The sequence below is a fragment of the Metarhizium album genome (genome assembly GCF_000804445.1).
Source record: "Metarhizium album ARSEF 1941 chromosome Unknown scaffold_42, whole genome shotgun sequence".
In the NCBI taxonomy this organism is placed as follows: Eukaryota; Fungi; Ascomycota; class Sordariomycetes; order Hypocreales; family Clavicipitaceae; genus Metarhizium; species Metarhizium album.
Window position 1 is genome coordinate 26,253 of NW_024467616.1, and position 10,064 is coordinate 36,316.

The 10,064-nt window shown below is 55.9% G+C and overlaps 3 protein-coding genes across 3 annotated transcripts; 1 reads left to right on the forward strand and 2 right to left on the reverse strand.

Annotated features, from left to right (window-relative positions):
• Positions 1–751: 751 nt before the first annotated feature.
• Positions 752–3,643, reverse strand: MAM_08062 (uncharacterized protein; the record flags this gene model as incomplete). The annotated part of the gene is made up of 1 exon (XM_040826860.1): positions 752–3,643. One exon carries the CDS (start codon positions 3,641–3,643, stop codon positions 752–754), a length of 2,892 nt encoding a protein of 963 aa, XP_040675119.1.
• Positions 3,644–5,292: 1,649 nt separating this feature from the next.
• MAM_08063 (Peptidase S8, subtilisin-related protein) lies at positions 5,293–6,638 on the forward strand (the record flags this gene model as incomplete). The annotated part of the gene is made up of 4 exons (XM_040826861.1): positions 5,293–5,577; positions 5,662–5,853; positions 5,928–6,428; positions 6,504–6,638. The coding sequence occupies 4 exons, from the start codon at positions 5,293–5,295 to the stop codon at positions 6,636–6,638; spliced, it is 1,113 nt and encodes a 370-aa protein (XP_040675120.1).
• A 612-nt stretch (positions 6,639–7,250) lies between these two features.
• On the reverse strand, positions 7,251–9,353 carry MAM_08064 (Galactose oxidase, beta-propeller; the record flags this gene model as incomplete). Its single annotated transcript, XM_040826862.1, has 1 exon — positions 7,251–9,353. One exon carries the CDS (start codon positions 9,351–9,353, stop codon positions 7,251–7,253), a length of 2,103 nt encoding a protein of 700 aa, XP_040675121.1.
• Positions 9,354–10,064: the final 711 nt, after the last annotated feature.

Genomic DNA, 10,064 nt, shown 5'->3' on the forward strand with positions numbered 1-10,064 from the left:
CATGCAGCGAGTGGCTACCTGTCAGGGCTCCTTGGTGCTGATATTGGGGCGGAGCAGGGCAAGCCAGTCATGCCGCACTAGGTAATCAGAAACTCGCGATCTTGGTATGCTACGCGCAAGATTTGTAATCTTCACCCGATGACGGAGTCGGGCGCCCTATCGCGCCAAGCCATGTTTCGGTATTAACTCTACTGGTGTGAAGCACGAGTCAATGTCTGTCACGCCCCTTTATCAAAGCGAAGCCCACAAGCTCATGATTCGCCATGAATCATGAATGGGACTCCATCTAAATCTTGCGAGCGAAACTGCCCCAATCCTTGAACCTTGGCTGCACTGTGAATCAGCGAAGATGCTCCGGTGGCGTTGGAGAAAAGTAGCTTATGACCCTGACTTATTGAACCTACCTACAACTCCCGTGACATACTTCATAATTACTAGTTGATTAAGGGAATTGCTACACGGGCATGACACTTTGGCTACACGGGCATGACTCTTACACGGGCATGACTTTTACCACTTCTGATTGGTCGCATACTTTCTTGGCCCCACAGATACTTCCTCGGAAAGGCGGTGTAGCCAACTTCACTAACAAGCTCCTACATCACCATGAATTGCAGTGTCACTTATCGTTGTGGGCGCGATTGGTCTTCTGCTATCTTGCAAGCCTGCATTTCGGATTAAACTACCGTCCTTGTACTGTTAGCCAGTAACTGTCAAATACTGGCAAAAGACGTGATGTGGTCTACTTAATTTATTGCCTCACAACGATACAATCTGGATCTTCGTCATCACTCTTAGCCAGTTCCCATTGACTCCTTGTCCTGCGAATGTTTCGTTGCGTCCTCCGTCCACTGTACCGCACGCCTGTCGTATTCCCAGCATTTAGGACTTTAGAAGGTCTACCTGGCCCTTGCTGGGCTGAGATGCCAATTTGGCCACCAGTTTGTGTGATGGTTTCTCGAGTAGCTTTATGCACTCTCCTAGCAAGAGTTGGCTTATTGAGACTTCCTGGCGGTCGACCTCGTCGCCCACTTGGTTGATTATCAGATCGGCTACTTGATGTAATAGCTAGGCTTTCTGGGATAACCTGCGCTGTATTCTTTGGCCTTCCACGTAGTGCAGTGGCAACTTTCGGGTCAAGAATTCGTCGGTATGGATCTTGAGATGCCGATTCCCGTAGTCGCCAGCGTGGGTGGACCTCCCATTTAGTGAAACGTGTGTCAGAATCTAGCTTTGCGTAGACTTTATGATAGCATGGGATTCCCAGCTCAATAGAGACCGTACAGTCGTCGTCGCAAAGTCCAATAGAGTCGGGGAAGGGATTCTTCCCCGTCGGCAGAAATTTGCGAGCAATACAGTATTGCTTGTTGATTAACCCAAGTCCTTTCGATGACATGGTTGTTCGTAGTTCACCAAGATAGTTTCCCATCGAACCTAGGTATTGTGGAGCAGTCAGGACATCATCCTGTCCACAGGCATCCTTAAAGGCACGTTCTTGGTCATGTATCATATCCTGCATTGCCTCGACGAGTCGGTAGAGGTGGCTCATGCCATTTAATAGATAGCTTTTGATATTATTGTTGCTTGCTTCTGTGCCGGACGTAACTCGGATTCCGAAGTTACGATAACGACGGATAAAGCAACGTGCCCATTGAGCACTAACAGGCATATAAGTCGAGTAGAGGTATTGTAAGATCGCTCGTTGGTCGTCGAACTCTTTACAAAGATCTCTCCATGCCTGCTCAAACGCTTCCTCAGTCTCGGCATAGAGAACCTTTTTCCACATTAAAACAACGCCTTGGTAAGTATGAGGAATCTTATCACTACTCGACCGATCTTCGATCAGATGCTTATCTGTAGTGCTCAACCCGCCATCCGCCTGTGAGGGAATGTCTTCACTGTCACTAGCGCTAGGGCTAGTAGTACTGTCCTCACGTTGGCCCGTCCACCTAGTCTTCGATTTAAGCAAAACGTTTGAAAGGATATGATGAATACAAAGCTGTTGCTGTGCATTTGGAAACTGATCATTAACGGCAGCTTTCATAGCCTTGTCGAAGTCTGTGATGATGACATCTGGTTCCCTGAGTGAGTGTTTTGTAATGAGCTTGCGAACACTCTCTGCAAGGAATTGGAACCCCTCCCTCCTCTCGTTATCTATTAAGCCAAATGCAGCATTGAACACAGTTCCAAGACAGGTTTGGCCAGTAGCCTGGAATAAAGGAAGCTTGAAGCGATTAGTGTTATATGTGTTATCAAAGCTAATAACCTCGGGGAAGCGCTTCCACATCTGTAGACAGTACGGAAAGGTCCAGACAAGACCAAGCAGTCTATCTGGATCATCATCGGCCCATTTCGCGATGTATGGGATCTTCTTCTCATCAAAGAGTTTGATCAATGCCGCAGTAGGTGTATAGCCATTTAGCTTCTCTCGGTTAATGAACGAACGGGCATTATAGATATCCTTCCGCAGGAGTGTTGTATCGGGGAATTGCTCCTCAACCATAGCAGCTACATCACTGGCTCGAATACCCGCGCGACGGCTTGCTGACTCGATGGTTGCTTTAACTGGTGTAGTAAGGCGGCGGTGGGAAACATGCGCAGATGGCGTAATACTCCGTTCATGGTTATGCTGGTGATGTTTCGGGTCTCTATGTTGTCGAAGAAGCCACTTGCCTTCCTCTAGGGCTTCAGCAATTATCATCCATTTGCAATCACACTTCCGAGACCTTCGGGTTCGAAGACCAGAACCCCCCGAGGCCCGAGATTGTCCAAACCGGTCGCATTGAATGGAGTACCTAATCAACCGTCCCTTATAGGAATATTTATTCCGCCGAATAATACCAAATCCGTTCTCCTTTGCAAATGCGTTGGTTGTTTTAAAAAGAACTTCGGCCGAGGGCGCTGGGTCGCCAGGGATTATTGGGTTCGGAATTGGCTCCGGGGCGGGAGATAGAGACTGTCGCATAGGCGAGGAACTAATATTTTCGGGCGTCGGTGATATTCGAGGAGGTTGTGTGGGTGACCTACGAGGTGGAGAGTACGGTGGAGGAGAGTCATATGCTTCGAAACTTAATGGTGACCATCCCCATCTCTCTCGCCAAGCTTGTACACGTTCGTATGATCGAGCAAGGTCTACAGTTAGCCTTCGACCTTCGCCGGTAACCTCTCGTACTATGCGCATTGCGGACTCGAACTCGGCTCTTGTCCTTGTTGGGAGATGCTGGGCGGATGGGGGTGATTCGGGAGGTTCAGAGGCGAATGGATCAAATTCTGGGCCTGGTATAAGCGCTCTGACTCGCTGGCTCCATCTTTTTCCACGGAAGAAGTCATTTTGAAGATATATCTCATAGTCAGATCGAAGGCCCCATGCAGGCTCATGGCGGCCCTGTGAACCATGGGGGTGTGGGAGACTTGAAAGTGTTTGCGGGAAAGAGGCGAACAGGTTATCGAGTGCATTTTCGTCCCCGAGGCCGTAGAACTGACCGATACTCGTAGCAGAGCTACTCGCGGATTGTGGTCGGTCTTCAACTGTGGAAGGACTAGATCTGCGTCGCCGACTGGATTTGTGTCGCTTTCCTCTTTGTGATTGATCACTGGGACTAGGGCTCCGCGACCTGCGAGGAGGTGTGCGAGGCAAAGACATTGACGTCTTGAGAAGAGAACAAGATTGTAGTGAAAGAATTGGTCGCTATCTCTACAGCATAGGGTGCCGTATTATGGTTTATTAAAAGCTACGAAAATGAAGAAAGCAAGCTCGAGGGGGTCGCCCCGACTGCGCGACCACTGGGTTGCTGCGTAGTAGCTTAGCCGAAATGAAGTAATTTACACAGAAGCAAGGTTAAAATGGCCCAGGTACTTGCGGCTGAGGTGGCAGAATCCAGCGTCGTTAACAGAGACAATGCGACCAATCAGAAGTGGTAAAAGTCATGCCCGTGTAAGAGTCATGCCCGTGTAGCCAAAGTGTCATGCCCGTGTAGCAATTCCCTTTCAATAGTTGTCAATTCCTTAACCCACAACACTCAGGTTAGGGCATATTCTCAATATAAATATATTTTTCAGCCCTTGTATAGTTCTCCACAACATTATCCACTCGTAATTCCTCGCTTATTCCAACATCCAGCTCGTCGGGTCCAGCCTCGTGCTCAACGGCACCAACGCTCTGGATCAACCACTCGCCCAGAATCACACTGTCGTAGCCAGCTTATTGCTGAGTGCTGCTTGTTTGGTCCATTGGAGCTCTCGTGTGGCTTCTGTGTAGTATAGCCTGTTTGGCTCTGCCCTGCACTCATCGTAGAGCATTGGGCCCTCAAGTGGCCTTTTCTGCCAACGCGTGACACAGCCAGGAAATTGCTTTCATCATCCCGAGTCATGGTTGTTGACGACAGTCCAGAGTGATGTCATGTTTTTCGGCGCAACTTTGACTCATCCCCTCACTACGCAAAATATACAAGATACCTTGTCGCACATGCGGAGATCCAAACGCGCTGTACATGGCGCAATTTAGCTGTCACCGTTTCTCGTTGACGCATTCTTGAGTTGGACGTTGGACAATCTCGACGCGGCGCAAGGCACTGCTGCCAAGAAGGAGGCGAGTGACGCAGCACGACGTCGTAGTCGTGCCGCGTACGTTCCCAGACGACGCCTCTATTGCACTCAAGCATCCCCCCTGCTTGGACACATGTACCACGGTCCAAACTATCCGGTGCAATCTATCTATCCGGCTTCTGGGCTTACGTCTTGTCCCGAGCAACTTGCATGGAGGCACCAGCCTCCGCAGTGGTTCCAACGCATGAATATCCACCGAAATGTCGTGCGCAAGTTTTCAACTGAAGGGGTTTCTGACAGTGCTGTTCCCGGCACGTGGGGATGACTTGCTACCTTGTCCGCAAGCTTTTGTCCCGGTTCCCCGGTTCTAGTGTTTCATCCGTGCTGCGGTGTCCTTGGCTTTTTGCCGAATTCGGAGGTCGCAACATGAGTCGCGGATGTCGGGGAATTAAGATGGCAGATGTCAGGCGAGACGAGACGAGACTGTCTGGTAGAATGATCTGATTTTCTTGTCCCGTGCTGTTTTATTGGAGTCTTGTCAAAAGGTAGAAATAATAAATAGGCCGCAATGGAACAAGGCGAGGCAAAGGGCCAGCATCGACCACAGGACAGTCCTTGACCATTTGTACATTCTCTTTGCTCTACCTGTATTCTCTTTGCTCTACCTGCATTCTCTTTGCTCTACCTACATTCTCTTTGCTCTACCTACATTCTCTTTGCTCTACTCATCCTTTCTTTTGATTTACAATGCGTCCATCTACTCTGCTTTGTCTCCTGCCGTTTGCGGCTGCTGTCCCTGCCTCGAAACGCTCGGAACTTGCTCGTCTCATCGTTCCTCGCGATCCATCAGCCGTCCACCCGGGCAGATATCTCGTGGCCTTGAAGGATGGCGCCCAGGACTCTTGCAGTCTCAAAAGTGCCATGGAACTGTGCCCAGACAACAGCACCACCCAAGTCTACGAGAGCCTGTTCAAGGGTTTCACGGCAGAGCTGGATGAGGATAGCCTCGACAAGTTGCGAGCCCACCCTGCCGTGTGTTTGATTTCCCACCCACCTAGGCAAGCTCCCACAAGAAGAGCACCGTCCTAACTCGATGCTCTTTTGAGCCCATGACAGGTCGCATTCGTCGAACAGGACCAAAGACTTCCTGCCTCCACTCTTGAGCCCCTGAAGCCGGCCAACACGTCGGACACGCCTCATCTTTCACGACGACAACATGCCTATTTTGACCGATATCTCAATAATCCAAACGCCGGCAAAGGTGTCTGTGGCTACATCATCGACACGGGCATAGATGCCTCACATCCCGTACGTCTCCTGCGACCGCATCCTCCCCGCGAGCCGCATTTGCAAAGGTAACTAACCAACTGACTGCCCGGCAGGACTTTGGGGGTCGAGCCCAGATCATTGCGTCCACGGTAGACCGCACAGGAACCGACTACATAGGGCACGGCACCCACGTCGCCGGCATCTTTGGCAGCAACACGTACGGAATAGCCAAAAAGGCCGACATTTTCGCCGTCAAGGCGCTCTCGGAACGGTACCATCTCACTCCCGCCTCCTACATCGTTGCCGGCATGGACTTTGTCGCCCAGGACGCACCCCGGCGCCGCTGCCCCAACGGCGTCGTCGTCAACCTGTCCCTGTCGGGCTCCCGCTCGGAAATGTGGAACATGGCGGCTCGCAAGCTCGTGGAGAGGGGATACTTTGTGGCCGTGGCCGCCGGCAACGAGAGACGAGATGCCCGAGATGTCTCGCCCGCTTCGGAGCCGTCCGTCTGCACCGTGGGAGGCCAGGCATACGGGCAATCAAACTACGGCCCAGTCGTTGACATTTGGGCTCCTGCGGTCGGCATTCCCTCTCTCACTCCCGGACGCCGATGGGTAAAGTCTCGCATCCGACGGGTAGCCTCTCGGCTGCTACTTTCTTCATCATCGTTTTGCTGACAATATTCGCAGGGCTACATGACTGGCACTTCCATGGCCGCCCCGTACATTGCTGGTCTCGCTGCCGCCATGGCCTCCACTGACGGTATGCGCGCAGGGCCGTATCTCTGCGGCATGATCGTCCAGATGGCCCGCTGGCGAGGCTGACCGGCTGAGCTGCAGAGCATTTTTGTAGGCGTGGCCAGCCATGCCCGGGGGCGGATGGGCAGGGGATTGGAGCCCTTTGCCCTCCTCCAGGGCCCAGGGGGACGAGACTCACGAGTCAGGCGTACGGCTGGGCTGCCGGATCAACATTGTGCTGGAAGACGTTGTGACATTCTCTTCTCCTCTACCGAGACCTTTTCTTCATAAATCAATATATTGCCAGACCAGAAATCACTCCACTCCGCAGGCGGCACCTGTAGGTTGAGATCGTCTGGAAACGCTGCGTCACATGGGCAGCTCTCCTCTTTCTGCCGACATTTATTTACAGAAACCGTGCGTCTGGGCGACGGAATGAAGGGCATGCTCGCGACCACATCCAACGTCTTCCTGTCCCTGCGTGTCCCAGACTCCCAACACGCTGCTGTGCAACATGTACGCTTCGGAAATGTGTAGCGGGCTCTTTGCCTCGCGAAATGTACAAGAAACTGTCAGACGACGAGAGCCACGCGGCGAAATGTGCAACTATCATACAGAGCGGGGACGGAGGAAAATACAAGCGTACATGAACAAGTCTACGACGACCTCTTGTGTTTTTTCTTTTTCCATTGCCCCCCGTCACACCAGGAAGCGGAGCGTCTTGGAAACGCTGGGCACGCCCTTGTCGTTCATGACAAACAGCATGTAATAGCCGGGCAGCAGGATGCCCGGGTCGGAAGGCGCGTCAGCGACGTAGGTGTTGCGGCCGGCGGCGGAAGCGGCGGCCAGGGTCAGCGGGACACGGCGCTGGTCGGTGTTGACGGTGTGGGTGGCCGTGCCGAAGCGGAGCAGGGCGGCCGAGGAGACGGGCGAGTCGACGGCGACGGTGATTCTGCGGCCGGACAGGGTGGCGGAGCGGATAACGGGGCGGACGGCGGGCCTCCCGTCGGGCGTCAGCAGGTACTGCGGCGTGAAGACCTGGCCGTCAAAGTGGTTGGTGGTGCAGTCGCCGCAGAGGCCGCCGCCGGCGCTGAGCACGCGGGCGTCGGGCAGCAGCAGGGCGACGCTGTGGTAGACGCGGGCGATGGAGTTGGGCTGCTGCCGGCGGAAGCTGTCGGCGGCCGAGTCGTACAGCTCGGGCGTCAGCTGGGCCGTGTCGTCGGAGAAGGGCACGGCGTAGCTCTGGCCGCCGGTGACGAAGACGGTGCCGTCCGGGAGGACGACCGCGTTGGCGAAGGAGCGCGGGCTCCACATGCCGGCCGAGGCGAAGCGCACGACGGCCGGCGATCCCGGGTCGGCGATGCGGATGAGGTGCGCGTGCGCCGTCGCCCGGCTGCTCTGGTACGAGGGCGCGCCGCCGACGGCCAGGATGGCGCCCTGCGTCGCGTCGTACATGACGGCGTTGCCGTTCATAGCGTCCCCGTCGTCGCCGCGGTCCGACCGCCGCGGCCCGGCCCCCGTCACGGAGCCGCCCCCGGCCGTCGCGTACCAGTTCATGGCGGCGCTGGGCCCGGCCTGGAACACGCTGCCGTTCTTCCAGCCAAAGAGCCAGCCGTGGTTGTCGGCGCGGAAGACGCCCTGCGCGTCGTTGGTGAGCATGGGACGCACGAGCGCCCCCGGCAGGCCGGTCCACGTCCCGGCCTTGGGGTCGTACACCTCGCCGTTCTTCTGGAACCACCCGCCGCTCCAGCAGCCGCCGATGGTGAAGACGCGTCCGTCCGACAGCGTCGCCGACGCCTGGTAGCCGCGCGGCACCTTCATGTCGGGGCCCGGGGCCCAGCTCCCGCTCGCAAAGTCGTAGAGCGTCGTCTTGGACGCCGAGTTGCCCCCCGTCACGACCATCTTGCCCGTGCCGTCGACGGAGATGCCCGGGCAGAACATGTCGTGGTCCGTACTGTCCACGAGCCGGGGCGTCACGCTGCCCGTCGCAGGGTCCCATGTCGACGTGAAGACGCGGTCCTGCGGCGACCCGAGGTAGTTGTCGTACGTGTACGACGACCACACGAGCACGCTCCCCGAGACCGGGTCCACGGCCGCCGCCACGGGCACCGTGGGAAAGTCAATCGTCGGGCCCCATTTGCCCACGCCGCCGTACGCGGCCGGTCCCGACGAGGCCCCGTACGCCTTGAGCTCGGCCAGGCTCGTCCACGGGTTGCCGCCGGCCTCGCTCACGGCCCTGACGCGGACGTAGCGCGCCGAACGGGTCTCAAAGTTGGCGTACTTGAGCTGGTCGTCGCCGCCGTACCAGGCCCCCGCGGCCACCGTCTCCCAGCTCCGCCCGTCGGCGCTGACGGCCACCTCGTGCTGCGCTATAAAGCCGTGGTTGTTGCCGTCCTGTCGGGGAAGCGCCGAGATGCCATTGATGTCGTGCGCGGAGCCAAAGTCGACCACAATCTGGTGCGGCAGGTTGGAGCCCTCGTATCTCGTGTGCCAAAACGTGCCATTGGTCCCGTCAATCGCCCTGCCGCACTCGTAGCCGGGCTCGAAGCTGTCGCAGGATGCTTTCCACCCCGCGCGGCTGAGCTCGTTGCCGATGGGCGGCGCGGCAAAGAGCTTGGAAAAGGTCGAACTCTCTCGGTAGTGTTGCTTCGATCCCGACACAACAACCGGCGGTGGCTTGTTGGAGCCCGGCGCTACCGGCGGCCGCCTCAAGCCCAGCATCCCCAGCAGCAGGCCGAGGCCGGCAACTTGCCCCGTGAACAACAGGCCGCCCAGCAGCAAAGTCTCGGCCGCGCGCTTCATGATGAAGTGGTGATGACGGTGACGAGACGAGGCCTGAGTCTCTTTCCCAGTACGCGCAGCATTGAAATCAACGGTCAAGTGGTTTGGCCAGGGGGGGCGCGGTGCTCGTCAAACGTGTAAGAGAAACGAGGAGATGGTGGACTATATATACTATTTGTTACTATATTTCCTTTGTTCTGTCCCGACACCGACGGAAAATCCTCCCGTCTTGACCACGACGGTAGCATTGATGATTAAAAAAGAGAAAATAGAAAAATAAAAAGCAGCGACCCCAGGTCACGCCGCGCCAGGAACCATCCCTGACGGCTGAAGCCGAACGCGAAATGTTCCGGGGGGGGTCTTTGGAGTCTGAACCAATCAAACCGCGGCAGATTAGTTGTCCGGAGTGCCTCAAACAGGTGATAGATAATCAGTCGACATCCTCTGCTTCCTGGAAATCTTGCGGTTGGCGGATTTATAGATGCCGCGGAGGCCCCTTTTAGCCGTGGCCGTACTCCGTACATAGTCACGAATACGTTTGCGACGCATCGGACGGGGTAGATTCTGCGTCTCCCGTCGCGCGGGCTGGCCCTTCACCCAGCCGCTGGTGCCGAGCAACCCCTGTGCCTGGGCCCTGTGCTCGAAATCAATGCTCAGCTTTGCCAAGGGCGCGACCAGACGGCCCGCCAGGGGCTCGGGCGGCCTGAAACTGCAACATCACAGGCACTTGCC